This window comes from Panicum virgatum, chromosome 2N (assembly GCF_016808335.1).
Source record: "Panicum virgatum strain AP13 chromosome 2N, P.virgatum_v5, whole genome shotgun sequence".
In the NCBI taxonomy this organism is placed as follows: domain Eukaryota; kingdom Viridiplantae; phylum Streptophyta; class Magnoliopsida; order Poales; family Poaceae; genus Panicum; species Panicum virgatum.
In genome coordinates this window covers 17,454,594-17,472,310 of record NC_053146.1, presented here as the reverse complement: position 1 = coordinate 17,472,310, position 17,717 = coordinate 17,454,594, and the positions used below count along the sequence as shown (strand labels likewise).

At 45.5% G+C, this 17,717-nt stretch overlaps 1 protein-coding gene and 1 long non-coding RNA gene across 2 annotated transcripts; both read left to right on the top strand.

Moving 5' to 3' along the window:
- Window positions 1–2,026: 2,026 nt before the first annotated feature.
- Window positions 2,027–4,613, top strand: LOC120662456. Its single transcript, XM_039941599.1, has 6 exons — window positions 2,027–2,099; window positions 3,157–3,292; window positions 3,366–3,587; window positions 3,662–3,923; window positions 4,217–4,352; window positions 4,507–4,613. Exons 1-6 carry the CDS (start codon window positions 2,027–2,029, stop codon window positions 4,611–4,613), a joined length of 936 nt encoding a protein of 311 aa, XP_039797533.1.
- A 6,778-nt stretch (window positions 4,614–11,391) lies between these two features.
- On the top strand, window positions 11,392–16,914 carry LOC120659893. Its single transcript, XR_005669255.1, has 2 exons — window positions 11,392–11,775; window positions 15,340–16,914. It is a non-coding gene; the product is annotated as an uncharacterized LOC120659893 (long non-coding RNA).
- Window positions 16,915–17,717: the final 803 nt, after the last annotated feature.

Here is a 17,717-nt window from a genome sequence, read left to right as displayed (position 1 = left end):
AGAACACAAAGATTTAGACAGGTTCGGGCCGCGAGTTGCGTAATACCCTACGTCCTGTATGGTTGTTTGTATTGCCTTAGGTGTTGATGATTGTCTGGAGGGGGTCCCTGCCCACCCTTATATATCCGGGGGGACAGGGTTACATGGAAAGTCCTAGCCCAGTACAGTTGGAGTCCTACTACAACACAATCGTGTAGTTTCCTTTGTACTGCAGCTAGTTCTATGCCCATTTGGGTATTTACAAAAGAGGTAAGGTACATCCATAAGCTATCCCTATAAATAGTACCGCTGCCCCGGGTCTAACAAGTCCCCGAGCTCTTCGTAGCCGAGTCCTGCAGTCGTTGAGTACTTGGCTGGGCGTCTTCGAGTACTTCAAGTAGCCAGAACATCCTTCCTGGTTGTTCCTGGGCCTTCCTTCAGATACGTCGAGTAGTCCTTCAAGTACTTCTGGTTGCTCTGAGGCTGTGAGGTGCTCAAGCCCCGAAATCCTAATCATATATGGTGTGCAAAGTACTCGCACTACATATGGAGTAGCCCCTGAGCCTTAGGTTGAATCGCAGAATCAGGCTGAGGGTCACTTCAGTCTTTTTCCTTCTTTATTTTTGAAAAAATTTGAAAAATAAATCTCTGATGCACATATCCCGCAGCCCCCGAGCCTTAAATCAAAATCTCTTCTACCACGAGTAGCCCCCGAGTATAGATTTGGAATTAAGGATTTAAGACGTGGCATCAGATTTTATCCTTTAGATTATTTGCAGGATTCATCAGATTCGGTACCCGAAAGACCTCTTTTTCGGGTAGAATCCCAGAAAAATGATACAATTGGATATGCCACACTAATTGCACCCGAAATAACTTCAGGAATAAAACCCGAGATGTACGGCTTTTATTCAGTACTCACATGGGACGTTACTGTTTGGAGAATTATTGCGTCCTTGACTGCACACGTGAATCGCTCCATGAATACTGCCATGAATGCATTCGTGAATGCGTGCAATGTAGAGTCATGGGTTCTCCTTCAGTAAGCCCCTTTGTGCCTATAAAAGGTGGGGGAGAGGCCTTTGCCAGAAGCACCAAAGTGTAGTGGTCATGGCTTATCCTTGGTGTTCTTGCTCTTGCCCTCCTAAAGTTTGTGTAGTCCTTTCCAGCAAAAGATACTAGAAGAGAACTTGCGAGTGACAAGAGAAGTCTCTGCTACCTCATCCTGCCACTCCCATGCTCTCATTGGGTCCATTCTGGACATCATGTCCTTGCATCTTTCAATGAGGCGGGTTTCCTGTGGACTGGTTGGGTCTTGCTGTGTCACATCCTTGGAGTTGCCTGTTTCTGGGTGCCCAAGAACTGACATCTCTGGTATGGAGACTTGATCTTGTCACAACGTATTCTGGGAGAAGGAGAAGTTTCTCCAGAAGATGCTACAAGAGGACTTGCGAGGCGATTACTGTAATCTGCCTCCATACCCTTGAAACTTTTCTCCCGGAGTATGAGTATCATTAGGGAATAACAAGTTTGTACTTTGTCATGGCCTCGGACCGATCTAGCTGTAGCAGGCTTCCCAGAAAGCTAAGAAGTGTGCGAGCAGACCCGAGTCGCTGAAAAGTTAGATAGGAAAAAGTACTCGAGCTATAATATCAAGTAGTTGTACTGCGTCGAGTACTTTTTCTTCTTCTGGAATGTAATCCTAGTTGATGAAAGAAGAGTCAAGTAGTTGACTAGGGGTGTGAGTGTTTTGTTTTTCCAAAATGTAATCTCTTAGAAAAAGGAATGTCTAGGAAAATCCCATTTTTTCCGCAATTTGCAACGGACTGTTGGCCTGTCGGGTGTTTTTACCATGCTGCCACCGCCATTATAAAATGAAACGGTAACTAGGTTTTTTTTTCCACCGGCCGCCACTTGCTTTTACTGCGTTAGATCTGTCTTTGCATTCAAGCCCCCAGATCTAGAGTTCTTGCTTCCCTTTCGCTCCCCATTCTCAACCTAGGGTTTCCGTCATTGTATGCGTGTGAAACGATCCGTTGATTTCCGGATGGCTCCCAAGAAGGCGACCAAGGGGAAGGGTGTGGCTATAGAGCCAACTCGTGAGAAAGGCTGGAACACGAGTAAGTGTTCCCAATCTGACCTTGAAACTTTAGTTTCGCATGGTCTTTTGGTTCCCAGATCTATTATCCAATGGCGTCGAGCCTTGGGTAAAGATCATCCGTATGAAAATGTGGGTGAAATTGTTGCTTTCACCTCCTTCTTGGAACGATGATTGGGGTTTCCATGCTCGTCTTTCTTTTCTGGACTCCTGTGCTACTACAGGATCCAGTTTCATCATTTGACCCCCAATTCCTTCGTTCATATTTCTATCTTCGTGTATTTGTGCGAAGTGTTTCTGGGCATCGAGCCCCATTTCGAACTCTTCCGATTTCTTTTCCATTTGAAACCGCAGCCCGACTCCTTCGTTTTAGATGTAGTAGGAGGTGCGGGTCTCCAGCTTAGGCAAAGAAAGGATAGAGAGTACATTTCTTATAGTCTTAGCAATAAAGTAATCGAGTGGAAGCCCAAATGGTTTTATGTCGAGAACCAGTTAGGACGCTTTCCACCAATTACTCCAGGCCCTCCAATCCAATGGCCTGAGTGGAATAAAAAACCAGTCGACAAGAGTCAGATCCCCGGACTTCTCAAGCGAATTGCCGTTCTGAGGCAAAATATGTTGACTAGGGAAGCAGTCGTATTCGACTGGATGAAGAGAAGGATCCAGCCATTACAGGCTCGGGAAATGCTTGGATTCCAGTATTAGGGAACAGCTGATTCGTCAAGATACTCGAAGGAAGAGATCTCGGATGATGTAGCATTTAGTCGAGTACAACGACTGCTGAGGAACGTAAAGAAATTTCCAGTTGTTCCTGATACTTTTTTCTGCTGCGAATCCACCGAAGTAGGTACTTGATAAGAGTAGTCGATGCGTAGAAGTCGAGTACTATACCATAGTACAAATCTGATAGGATTTTGATTTCTGTCGGAGGACGTGGAGCACTTTAAAAGTAGTCGTTCACTGCCAGGCATTTATTCACCCTTTTGTTCTTCCAAACTTTTCGATCTGTTAACCAAGTCCAAATATGTTCATATGAAGTCTCATACAAACAGTACTTATATATAGTCTTGGTTGTGCAGATGAGGAGGAAGCTGGGGAAAGGAGTGATAGGGATCTCAGCCCTACTCCGAGCACCGATACCCAAACTGGGCATCCCAGGAGTACTCGATCCGTGGCGAGGAAGCGTCACAGCTCCTCCCAAACTGCTAGCGACAAGTAAGTAGCTAGTTATTTTGGAATCGAGTACTTTTTGTTTTCGATTTGCTGATTTGTGTTTTGATTTTTTAAGTCTGGCGGCTAAAATGCCACAGATATCATCATCTGGGGATGATACTATGGTGGAGCAGACTGTCCCTTCCACCACAGTGGACCCGTCAAGTGGGACCGGGGCTACTCCTTCGGCGAGTAGTTCCGATGTAAATAAAGTCATTGATGCGGGGAAACAGGCCATAGTTGTGAAACCTGCTCGTAAGTTTGGCGTCAAGGGTCTTGCTCTGAGAAGAGCTCCTTCGTAAGTTCCTCAGAACTTGTGGTTATAGGATCTGCTTTTGTGTCTAGTAGTTTTTAACTACTTTGTCTTTTCAGCGATGCAGTCCTGGTGGGGAACGTGCAGACTGAATCCTCGGTCTCCAAATCGGTGGAGGAGAAGCCCCCGAACACTCCTGATGTGAGTGCTCAAGATGCGGAGGCCATGGCCAATGCCATGCTTCTGGATTCTCCTTTGCCAAATTCCGAAAGAGGCAATGAGGAGGTCCTAGAGGATGGTGGAAGTGACAAGCTTTCGGAGGAGGGAGAAGGCGTGAAGCTTCTTGAGGGAGGCGGCAAGGATCAGCCCGAGGAGACACCTGTAGGTAAGCTTGTGTCTCCTTGTAGGAAAGGTATCTTTTCTCTGCTCTTAATTTGATTAAGTAGCATGTTGTTCCTGTAGATTCCCAAGATATAGGGAATACTGTGGGAAGGATTGAAGATGCCCAAAAGGGCTATTTCTGAGGTGCTGGCGAGTACTTCCCAGGTCACATCAGGAAGTGGCTTGTCGCGTGAGAAGGTGGAGCTTGCTTTCAAGCTGCTGGAAGTAAGTAGTCGAATACTTCGAGTACTTTATCTTAGATCGAGTAGTACACTGATCTCTTTTATTTGCAGGAGGCATTGGGATGGGAGGATGACCAGTCCCAGGATGAAATAGAGCTGAATGCTCTGAAGGAGAGGGTTAAGACGCTCTCATCCGAGAAGTCTGCTCTCGAGGGGAAGCTTAAAAAGCTCTCCCGGTCCAAGAAAGGTTAGTCTTTAGCATACATGATGCAGTCGACTAGTTGATCTATTTGGTGTTTATAAGATTTTTCTTTTAATCGAGTACACAGCTTGTGCAAAATCTTTAAAGATTCAGGAAAGCTTAGTACTGGATATAAAGATTCTTATGTACCGAAACACAGATGAGATTGAAAGACTCAAGAAGATCAAGGCGGATTCAGACCAGGAGATGAAAGGAGCCCTGAAGCAGCTGAAGGAGCTATTCGAGTCCCGAAATTCGATGCAGTAGGAACTTTTCGCGCTGCGGGAAGTCAGGGTTACTGCCCAGGAAATAGCCGAGGCTATGGATGTCTCTGAAAGGGATGGAGATGAACTGCTTTTGTTAGCAGGGAGACTCCGTAAAGTACTCGAGGCCTTCGATAGGTATGTCTCCACAATCACCTGCCAGTACGTGGGTCATGTACTCGGGCTGGTGAAGTCTTACTGGCCATCTACTCATCTGGACGCACTTGGGAAGGGAGCCAAATCTCACTATACGGATGAACAATTACGTCAGTATGTGGAAGAAACTTCCATGTGGCCAACCAGATTGTGGAGTCCCTGAACAAGCCTGATTCTTCTTGATCTTTGAATGAGTTTGAGTTGGCACGTGGGCCGGGAGTACTGTTTGGACAAATATTGAATATTTGTGTAATGTTTGAGTACTCGTTTTATGGTAGGATTGTGAAATCCTTTGATGTGTCGAGTAGTTGTACTCGAAGGTCCTGAGTGTAGGCAACATCGCGCCCACTCAGTTATAATAGTAGATACAAGGAATTGTATCCGTAAATGCCTTTAGAAAGCAGAGTATTCTCGAATAGGGTCGAGTTTATATGATTCTGAATCAGAACTCTAGTGCTGACCGATTAGGAATGAATCCCACAGGATTAACCAAGTGGGAAAAGCACTAAAAGAGTGTAAAAAGCCGTAGCTTAGTGTAGATTTCCTTTTGTAAGGAAAAACTTTGTCTGAGCAAGGCTCATTTGGATTTGGTTGTCCACCGGAAAAAAAACTCTTATTGAGTATTTGGAGAGGGAGATGTTCCTTGATAGATAGGTGAACAAGAGATTCTTGTCAACCTATTTTAGAGTACCAAGAACTTATTCATGCTCCTTGAGGGATTTTCGTAGTTGACCAGTTAGGATAGACCTTGCTTGGTCACCCAGATAGCATGCAACTATTTGTGAAAATATCCCGGGCTACTCGAACTTTATCGAGTAGTATGTCCTATATATGGACTGGATTGATTTCTAGAATAGGACTGTTAGGATTGAACTCCGTCGAGTTAACCAAGACGTAAATATTCTAGAAATCCTTAATCCCGAACTTACTCGAGCAAGGTGAGTAAGGTGTCCTACCCGAGGACTGGAGTAACTCTAGGGCAAGTCTGTTAGGTACGAACCCCGTCGAGTTGCCCAAGACGAAAATGCCGAAAGTGTATCTATGACCTACTCGAGCAAGCGAGTAGGGTGTCCCTTTAACCAAGGACTGGAGTAATCCTTAGGACAGAACTGTTAGGTACGAACCCCGTTGGGTTGCCCAAGACGTAAATGTCGAAAAGATATCCTAAACCTACTCAAGCTAGCGAGTAGGGTATCCTTTTAACCAAGGACTGGAGTAATCCTTAAGACAGAACTATTAGGTACGAACCCCGTCGGGTTGCCCAAGACGTAAATATCGAAAAGATATCCAAAACTTACTCGAGCGAGGCGAGTAAGGTGTCCTTTTGACCAAGGACTGGAGTAATCCTTAAGACAGAACTATTAGGTACGAACCCCGTCGAGTTGCCCAAGACGTAAATGACGAAAAGATATCCAAAACTTACTCGAGCGAGCCGAGTAAGGTGTCCTTTTGACCGAGGACTGGAGTAATTCTTAAGACAGAACTGTTAGGTACGAACCCCGTCGGGTTGCCCAAGGCGTAAATGTTGAAAAGATACTCGAGGGTAAACCATGAAAACTACTCGAAAGCTGCTCTGGTGCTGAGCATGACTTTCGAGATGGAGTTTTGGTTAAATGAGCGAAAGCCAAGTAGTCGATTTATGGAAGAAATCAACTTTTATTTGGATTTGTCGAAATTACAATAGTTGTAAAGTGACAGACTCTGACTCTTAAGACCTACCCCTTGCCCGTTAGACGTGAGCAATGGTTTACAAGACTGAATAAAATTTTATTCGAAGATAAAACTAGTCGGTATGATGGTCGGCTAGATTTGAGGTAGGGTCTCCTTCAGGAGAGGTTCCCCAAGGGCCTTGCGGAGTGAGTCACACTGAAAGATCGTGTGAGAGCTCTTTGGGTGGATGAAGCACTTGCGTAGCAGTATTTTATTGATCTTGTTTCCACCCTGAGATGATTTTCCTTGGTGCGGGGTGCGCGGTTTACCCTGGGAACGGGTACTGATGGTTACCGGCTTATGCTTCTTGAAGGATGCAGAAGCCTTTGGTGGGATGCGGTAGTTAGAAGAAGGGCTGTAAGCCTCGACTTCCTCGCGTTCCTTTCTCCTTGAGATGATGACGTTGCGCGCGTCGCGGCCAACATTGATCACGTTGCGGAGATCGCAATTGGAGTAGTCATAATTGTCGCCCTGCTGTTCCTGCTGGCTGTTAGCGAGGCGCTGGTGCCTGAATGCCTGTTTTTGGTTAAGCAGGCGACGACGCTCATAGAGATCTTCTGCTGGATGCTGCTCTTCCAGTTGCACGGTTACCGTCACCGCTGGAGGAGGTGCAGGCGGATCTTGCTTTGTAGTAGCCTGGGCTTCTGTGATTGTGGGAGGAGTAGTTTCCATGTTGTCAGAAAGGTACTCATCAAAATCATCAGAGTTGTAGTCGTCGAGGTTGAGACGCTCTGTGGAATCACCCTCAGGTTCTGGAACTTCGGAGATGCGAACCATGAGGATTTCACGGCAAAGATCTTGAATCTCCTGGTCTTGTTTGCTTGAGGACGGGTCTAGAGGGATGCTCTGTTGGTAAGGCAGATCCCCTGGATGCGAGCCGGAGGTGGTGGGATCTTGTGTCTTTCTTAGGCGCACTGTCCGTCCTTGCGGCGTTGCATATATGACCAAATTAGGGAGGAAGTCATGATCGGACTTGGAGTTTTTAGTCGAGTTGGACTCGACTTGCTTACTGTAATGGATTAGATTATCCAGCTCGTCCTCCGAGTTGGAAGAGTACTCGGATTCGGAATCGGTTAGTCCACCAATTTTAGAGTATGTGTGCTTTGGGTGAGCGAGAAGCGGGATGCCCATCTTTATACGGAGGGCGTTCTCGTTCATCCAGTGTAGCCATGATTGAGTGGGGGTCAGCCCTTCAGGCTCCTTAATCCAGGGTTTGTCAAAAATTGAGTCGCTGGATTGTTCTGGAGCTTTGGCTTTTCCCTTTTTGAGTTTAGCCAGTTCCTAGAGAGCGTTGGCACGCTCGGGTGGGTTGGTCATAGTATCCATGAACAAGTCGATGTTGTCAGACCGCTCTTCGAGGTCGTCGAATGGCTCAAAGTTGTCGAGGCCATTCATGAATTGATCAGAATCCTGATCGAACGAGGACTCGCTTTGCGCGGGAGTCCGAATATGAACAAGTTTCGGTGAAGGGTTCTGAGGTATCTTGGAGATAGACGGTCCCAACCGAGCAAGCCGGGGGTTTGTCTCACCAGATCTCCCGTAGATTCCTCCTCCCGTTTCCTGCTCTTTGTTCTTCAGGGTGCTGTCAGCTATCTTAATACATTCGACTAGTTTGGAATCCACTCGATCGATCCCTGAGAGTATATCGCCCGACCTTTTTTGTGGTGGGTTCAACACTTCTGGGTTTTGTGATTTAGATGGGCCAAGAGCAGTTTCTGCAAGTTTGATGCAACCCTCAATTGATCGTGAAACTCGATTTACACCATCGAGTAGTTCTGAGTTTTTGATCTTGGGGCGTTTGATCATCTTGAGATGAGTCAAGTATTTTCCAAGGGTTTTGGAAAAGTGGGGTTTTTCAGAATTAGAGTTTGTGTCGAACTCGACTAAACGAAGAGTTTGGGTTGGAGTTGACACGTTTTCTGGGTTGTCCATGTCGAGTTCGGGTAGAACTCTCTTTTCGTCGAGATCCGCGGACTCGCAGATGTCGGCGAGTCACGGGGTGGTTTCTGGTTTTGACGAGTCAGGCGTGACAAGGTGGCTGGAGAAACCGCCCGATCCATCAGCCATGCATGCCCAGGAACCAAAAAGAGAGTTGTGCCCATAGGCACGTTGTTGGCGTCGCTCGATCCGGCCATCGAATTCGCTGATGAACTCGCCGAGTCCCCTACCTGGCGCGCTAGCTGTCGGTGTTTACCGCCAAGCCTGCTCAGGGATACCCTTAGCTGTGAGGTTTGTAGGTAGGGATCGACTGCTCTGGAACTCGATGGTGCAAGGAACACAAAGATTTAGACAGGTTCGGGCCGCGAGTTGCGTAATACCCTACGTCCTGTGTGGTTGTTTGTATTGCCTTAAGTGTTGATAATTGTTTGGAGGGGGTCCCTGCCCGCCCTTATATATCCGGGGGGACAGGGTTACATGGAAAGTCCTAGCCCAGTACAGTTGGAGTTCTACTACAACACAATCAGATAGTTTCTTTTGTACTGCAGCTAGTTCTACGCCTATTCGGGTATTTACAAAAGAGGTAAGGTATATCCATAAGCTATCCCTTACTCTAGAACATTCTATGCCTATAAGCAATCCCGCTGTCTCGGGTCTGACAACGATCACCCCCACCAGCGCCACTCCCTCCGGCTGCTGAAGCCATATTTTACTAAAAAATAAAAAGATGAAGAATTACTCTCACAATTACAATTAAAATATGTACATCATTATATCCTCATATTCGAGTTTCACAGCACTTACCATGAAGTCTGAAATGTAATCAAATTAGAGTTGCTATTGAGGCATTAGTCATCATTGTGTGCCGTGCTATGTCACAGCTCTGTCTAAGCCTTTATTCTTCGTCGGTCCTGACCTTACCCTATCTACATAATGAAGGGTCTAGAAAGAGCTGTGACAGAGAAGGCACAATTTGACTAATGCCCCAATAGCAACACTAATTCGTTTACATTTCACACTTGCTGGTAAGTGTCTGTGAACTACAATGCAAAATCACAATAATTCTCAATCAGAAAAACCTAAATAAATCAATTGAAATGAATATCTAATTAACTGAAATAAATCTCTATATCTCCTAATTATTTTGACACCCTTCAGTTTCAGGCGAACACTCTTTTGATCAATATCCAGAAACCATCTAGAAGAAAAAAAACTTTATTTCGAAAAATGTATATATCGGTAACCTCGACCCTGCGGTGATGACACTGTCTTTCGGGGGGACACGGTGCGGTACAAGTACGTCGACAATAGGGCAGTCGCAACACCAACATTTTCGGTTGATAGGAACACAGCACTTGGCACAGGCAGCATGCTTGTTGATATGCTCTCAGTGCAACAACAGCCACGCTGACTGCGCCAAATGCTGTGTTCGGATTAACCGAAAATATTGGTGTTGCGACCAACCTATTGGCAACGTCCTTATAGCGCATCGTGTATCCTCGAAATGTAGTGCCATCACCATCGAATGGAGATTAACGACGTATATTTGTTTCGAAATAAATATTTTTTAAGCTTCTAGATGGTTTCAATGTGAGCCTGCATAAATACATCACTAAAATAATCCATTCATAATTCAAAAAATTCTATTATATTTCTTTCAATAATTCATTATAAAAAAATTTACTTTCCATATATTGTCATATATACAAGTAAATCACATGAACTCTCTAAACTCATTCTAAAAATTTCCACTGTACACATATACTCATCGCATTCGAAAAATTTAAAAATATACTACAGTCATTTCTAATATATAGAAAATGATTGAAAAATATCTCTATAAATTATCCACATTCAACCTAGCCACAAAAGCTTCGCTCAAATTGAAGTCATGGGTTCTATATACCTCAAATCAAAGAATAAATCAAAGAAATCATGCTCATTCTCACTATTTCTAAAATCACAAATTCCTCTAACTATGGAGCATAAAACAAAGCATGAAGACAATTAATAAAGAGAGAATGAAGTTGCAAACCTTTGGCGCACTTGGATGACTAGAACACTCACTAAAACTAGAAAAAATGGCGACAACTCTCTAAGGGGAAGAATAACCCGAGCTTGAGCTGCTCTAGTGAAATGGCGCTGGCTCGGGCTCAGGGATGAAGAAGCCACCAGCCGGTCCTAAATGGCCGCCAGGAAACTTAGGACCGGCTGGTGGCTCGAGCCGGTACTAACGCGCCACATTTAGTACCGGCTGGAGCCACCAGCCGGTCCTAAGTTTCCTGGCGGCCATTTAGGACTGGCTGGTGGCTACAGCCGGTACTAAATTGTCACTAGCCGTTCCAGGCGGATGTCGGGGCTTGTCGGTGGCACACTTTAGTGCCAGCAGGGGCTACCAGCCGGTATTAATAAGCTCCCATGGCCACTATTCCTTTGGTCCAGTACTAAATTTGCATGTTAGTACTGGCCGAAGCCGTGACCGGTACTAACGGCCGCGAACGAATGTGCGTTTTTCCAGTAGTGAGGGACGAAACAGCGAGCAATGACTTTTTCTTTGGTGTTAAATTTGGAGGGCTTTTTTTTGCATATATTCATGCTACGTGGCGCCATGTCAGGAGTTATGGACCTAAACGGCACAACTTGGGCGCCAGATTTCGATTTTGCGAGTTCGTGGACCTAAGTGGCACCTGGGGATAAGTTTAAGGGCCGCTGATGTATTTAACTTTTAATTCAAAGATGTTAAACATATATATTCCAAGAAGCATGACGGAAGATTTACACGAGCGAGATTTTGCCAAAACAAAACATACAAATTCTAATTAAAATGTTCGCTCGTTGTAGCTAGCTAGTCAAGTTTCAAATCGTCGCAATCGGCAGCGACAGCATGCACACTAGTACATGCTGTACTGCCGGAGCGCGAGGGGAGGAAGTCTGCAGTACAAGCTGTACTCGCTCCCCACTGCCCAAAGCCTGCCTGCAGTACGCACTGCGCTTCAGCTTCAGGCCTGAAGCCACGCGCGAACGAGGAAGTACAAGAGTCCTTCCTGGCGAGCGCGGCCATCCTTGGTGGTGGATATCTCTTTCATCCTCAGTACATACAATCGCCAGCCATCGAGATGCAGCCTGAGATCTCCCATGGATCATATCGGAGCTGATGAGGGCAGAAGCAAGAACGCAAGGGAGTTCCTGCAGGGGCGACCTGCGAACACATGCGAGGATTACCGCCCCGCTGCCGCCGGGTAGGGCATGCATGTGTTCTCAGGTCGCCCCCGCCGGGCCCTCCTTGCTGGCGCCGACGCCTGGGACGACGGACGGAGGCCCACGACGTACGGCGACAGCGAGCCACCTCCTCAAAACTAAGGGTACGTCCGATCCGCTTTGCCACTCTCCTTCACCAGCTCCGTAGTACGTACCAACTAGTCACTCGTAGTAGTAGTTACCCCTAGTCTCTATCTCTTCTCTACTATCTATACTACTAAAAAGAATGATTGGGAGAAAAAACCTTGGTGCGACCCTAGCCCTTCTCCCGTGGTGGCTCTGCCATGCGACCATTTCATCCGTCCGATAGTCATTCCGTCTCGCTTTGCTGCCGCGTGATGCATTCTGATCCGTCTTAGATCTCTTCTCTTCTCTCCGTAGAATCTGTTTTTCTCTCCGTGAAACCAGCGTTCCTTTTTCCTCTCCGTGAATCCAGCGCTCCTCCCTTATGTTTTTTTAGAATTGGGAATATATATTAAACATATTATAGCTTGTGTATCGATTGAAACATATAACTGTTCAAAACCACAATCCACACAGCAAGTGTCCGAGCAAGACAAAACAGAGTAGCGGAAATAAAAGAGACTAAAAAATGCTTAGACATAGGCAATCCGATTAATGAAAGGCCATCCATTCGAAGTGAAGATTTCCATGGCAGAACACTCAAGTGCGCGACACCCCTCTAATACCAGCGGTCTTTCCTCTTCTTTTTGTAGCAGCGCCCAAAACTGGATCCAATAAGTTCCTCTGAACAGCACCTGCAGAGACGAAGAAACTCGCGCACAGTTAAAAGTAATGTCATTTCGCGTTAGCCAGATCGCGCATAAGATTGCACATGCTCCCACTAAAGCCTGATATTTACGTTGTTTTCTCAGCCTATTTAACCAGTAAGTGAACATATGCTCCTCCCTTATGTGCATCACCTTCTAGATTATAGCTCGTCCATCTCACACCAGCGATTCCCAAATAGGCATAGCGAGCCGCAACGCAGCGGTGCCGGTGCCATCTTGTTCATCATCGGCTTGTGACACAAGGATGTTCAGCATGGAGCCGGGATCGTGAGGAAGCACTCGTTGGACGCTGGCATCCTGCGTGCGGTACGGTGCGGACGGCACGGGGACTCAGCGAGTGCCCAGACGGCGTCACTGAGAACAGCATGTCTGCCTCAGCGCTGCGCAAGAAGTCGGATACGTCGCGGGTACGCAGGGTGCCCTTCGCCCGTGCTAGCCAACTTGCATGTCCCTGACACCAAACTCACGGTGCCGCTCTCCACGCCGCACAGTGCGCAGACTTCGGCAAGGTTCGCTTCCCATCATCTATGTATTCGATCCTCGTAGGCTCATAGTATGATGGGAAGCGAATGAAATATTGCTTCTGATAAAAATAATATTTGGCTATCTACGAATGAAATGCATCATAGGCACAATCTGGAGAAGACTATTCTGCGTGAGAATGACAGCCTCATTGTTGTTGGTACTCCCTCCATTTCAAATTATAAGTCAATCCAAGAATCTTGGAGAGTCAAACTATTTCAAAGTTTAACCAAAATTATAGAGAGAAATACAAAGATTTATGAAATCAAATAGATATACTATGAAAATATAGCTAACAAAGAGTGTAATGGTATTTAACTGGTATCATAAATGTTATTATCTTGTTATATATATTTAGTCAAACTTGAAAAACTTTGACTCTCCAAAATTCTTGGAATGACTTATAATTTGGAACGGAGGGAGTATTGATGAAGCAAATTTTCTTTTCAATTGCAAGCTGCTATGAATATCTATTACTACATTGCCATAGTTTGTTTTACTATATTTTTATAATTCGATCAGTCTTATAGTAACAACTAAAACATTTTCATGAAAATTTGTCATTCTAGGGAAAATGGTTGCCCCCGATGCAGTGCTTTCATGCTAACAAGCCAGTAGACCAGAGATAAAAACTAACAGCTGAGCAAATCGAAACAAGACATGCAAAAGATAGGGCACCGTATGCAAATATAACACCTAAGCAGAGGTAAGCAATATAATATGTGATCATGAAAATGCTTGTAATAATATGAAGCCCAAACAAAAGCAAGCAAAAAAGGACCAATACAAAGCACGTCGAGAATTGCACCGCAACACTCTACATAAAAATTCCATGGCAATGGGGAACCCCTTTTATAACTTAGTGGATGACTCCCCTTGAGAGCTTTTTTTTTAACCTGCAATATGAATGAATATGAGATGCATTGTACCGTTCATGAACAAAATTAGATGTGTTGCACATATTCCTCAAAATGCCATGCATCAGTTATAGTCTAAGTGTAATTACATTATTTACTGAATTGTTTGCTTTCCAAGAAAATTATAATACTATTTATCTATGATTTTTATTGTCCGTAGGCCGTAGCAACGCACGTGCACGAACCTAGTAAAATATATGCATGATCCTCAAACTTGTCTCGAGACTCGAAGTGTCATCCAGATTTCTAAACTCTTAAAATGTATTTTTAGATCTCTAAACTTATCCGAATGTGTCATTTGGGTCCTCAAACTCTCGATATGCATCTTCAGGTCCCCAAACTTGTCCCAATAGGTCATTTCAGTCCCTAAATTCTTAGGATGAATTTTCATATCCCTAAAATTACCATTAATTAATTGTATTCAAAATGACTATTTATGAAACTATATCTTTTCAGCTGATTCATTTAGAAATCTTACCACGAAGATCATTTTAATTCTGAATTAGCTGCTTATTAATCATACATCATGGGTTAATCTAGATCATTTGATATCAACAGTGGATATTATAGTTTTCTCGTTTAACATGGAGATAATGCTAATCCTAAATATTTCCTAGTAACTATTTATATTTTGCATGATTATGTATAAATTTGTTAAAATAATTTGTTCCCATTCTCAATAAAAATAAAAATAGCAATTTTATTAAATTTAAAGTAGCAAATAATTTTTTGTTAACTTAAAGTAGAAAAATAACATTTATATTAAATTAAAAATAATATTTTAAGAGTTTATTGATATGCATGACACCGCGGGGCAAGTTTACGGACCTAAAAATGTATTTTAAGATATTAGGGACCTATGTGACACTTTAAAACAAGTTCAGAGATCTGAATATACATTTTAAAAGTTTATGGAACTAGAAAACACACCAGAATAAATTTAGGAACAGTTGATGTACTTCACTCTTACTCCTCATTGTTACCGTGCCGTGCCTGATCAGTTGATCTATTCGGGTCCCCGTTTGTGTGGGTGAACTACTGAACTTCGTCAGTAAAGGAAAGCGTCACGTTCCTTCAGTCAAAAATTCGAAAACATACAAATATACAATAGACATCATTGGGCCAAAATTTCACTCCGGTTGAATGGTAGACTAGTGTCCTTTTTGGCCTTTCAATTCAACCTGCTTTTGCTTCTTAAAAACCTAAAAGCCAACCAAAGGGGTCGGCTTCACACCCAAAACAACGGCCAAAAGCAGTTGTTAGCTAGTACAAATTTCACAGCACCCTCAACCCTGCTTGCACGTGCTTTTGGATTTCATGTTTTCATAAAAATTATGAATCTACCACTAATTATGTTACATAACGCTTCATATTTTCCACTAGTTATGTTACATAATGCTTCGTTTTTTTTTTCTTCTTTCCTATCTCTTCTCGTCAGCGACCTCCAGCCTCTTCCCATTGGCGCCACCACGAAACCGGTTGCTGCCTCGTCGGCGTTGCCCCGCGACCCCGTCGGCGTCGCCCCGCGACCCCGTCGGCTAGCCAGCTCCGCCACACGCGCGAGCTGCTGCGGGCACAAGCTCTGCCACGGGCGGGCACCGGCCGCGCATGAGTCACGACCTGCGCGAGCTCTACCACTAACAGGCTCCGCCCCACGCGAGCCGGAGCTCTGGCGGGCACACGCATCATTGTCGGTGGGTGAATACCAGTGATTCGTGGAATTCTCATTTAGAGATTCGACCAGGGGCTGAACACGCTGTATAGCACGACTGGTGATCACACGTACACTTTACCCAGGTTTAGGCCTCCCGGTGGATAAAAGCCCTATGTCCTGCTTATCTATATATATATTTGCAGTTGTGTATATGAATCTGAAAATATATGGGGAGACAGCTCGTCCTTGAGCTTTGGAATCTGAGGAGGGAAGAAGCCGTCGCCCCCTTGCTTGCCTCGAGGCTCCTGTTTTATATCCAAGAGGGATCCCCACATTGAGGGTATGTACACCGAAAACAAGTAAGGTGTTTCTTCTACAGTTGACTTCTGTTGGGTGTAATTCAATGCAAGGATGCACCTCATATCCTCTTTATTTATTGCATGCATGCATCTCTCTCCACCCACTTGCTCCTTAGTGGTGTGGATATCAAGATAGAGAGATGCATGCACATATAGGGAATAAGAGAGAGCACGTGATGCTAATTTATATCATATCTTATCTCTAGGGAATTGAAAGACTTTCTCATCCATTATCTCTAGGGAATTGAAAGACTTTCTCATCCATTTTAGCCCATGCACCTCGAGTGCATGGTGTATGCGCACACCGGAGTGCATGGTGTATGCGCAATTCTTCCTCCATTAATATTAGTTGGTGGTCTTTATCTTGGGACATGCGTCCATGCATGTTAGGATAAGGTAGCAGGTGGTAAACTTGTATGTCCTTCCATATTTATTGTGAGAGTTGGACGGTTCCACCAGCCTGTCATGCTACCACGCACCACCCATCAGCATCAGTCTTGAGTTATTTAACAATGACTGCTCCTACACTTGTCATATCTTTTCCTTCAGAGCAAAGGAAACTATCACCTCCCAAGGTACCGAGCCGCACCCCGGGGTCATCCAGGGGTGCCGAGCTGCACCCAAGACATGTGGGTTAGGTAAGCCCATCTCGCATGCGTCATGGCGGTCGAGCGTCTCCATGAACTGTCTGCGAAGGGGACTCCCCGCTCTCTGTACCCCCTAAGCTAGCTCCATCGCGTGTGCATGCCATCGCGGGTGCGAGCTCTGCCGTGGGTGGGCACCGCCGTGCGCGAGCCACCGCGAGCTCACCCTAGGCCAGCTCCGTCGCGCGCTTAGGGAGGATGAAGGAGATGCTGACGAGCTCGTCAATAAGAGAGGAAGAGAGTTGAGTGTCAGGGATGCGGATGACATGTGGGGTCCCTTTGTAAGTGAGAGAGCCGACCAGGGGCGGGCTCCATTGAATTCAATGGTATTCAACTGAATACCCATTATTTTGGGACAAAAAATCTATATACGTAGCCTATACTATGTATATGATTCAGAAAAATAAAAATAACACAACAACACAGGTCGTTAAAGTCACACTCTCTCTTTTGGGCCTAAAAACTTGAGCAGCCCACCTCCCCTCCACGGCTTCACCCACCGCCGGCCCACATACGGTCCAAAAAACTTGAGCAGCCCACCTCCCCTCCCGGCCAGTCGGCCACCCGTTTCCTCTCCCGATTCCCCCCGCCCCCATCTCGCCCGACGTCGCCGGTGCCTGTTCTGTTGGCTGCTGCCCGCTGCCGTCGCCCCGCGCCCTCGCCGCTCGGGCTGCTTCGGCCGCCTGCCGCGCAGCCGAGCAGAAGCGCCGCCTACCGCCTGGCCGCTGCCGTGCAGTCGTGCGCCCGTACAGGTAGGCACAGGCACGCAGCGGAGCCGGAGCCCTGCTCCGGCCGTCCCTGCTGCCACGCCACGCAGCCGCGCAGGCGCGGGCGCAGCCGCGCAGGGGTGCTGCCGCCGTGCTATTGTTGCACAGGGCGCCAGGGCCGTAGCACACGCGCACTCGCACAGAGCAAGAAGCCAGCTAGTGCCCACTGAGTTGAACCAAGGTGAGGATTCACGAATTTATCCATATTTCGTGAATATGTCATTGCAATTTGCAATTTGTGATTACTTATGGAGTTATGGATTTGTGTGCATCCTTATGAATTTATCAATGTAATTTGTTGTTTTAGAATTTTATCTTCTATTTATTTCAAATGTTCTCACTTTGGATTGTTGATCATTTACAATATATAGATCAGTACATCTGTTATCTAT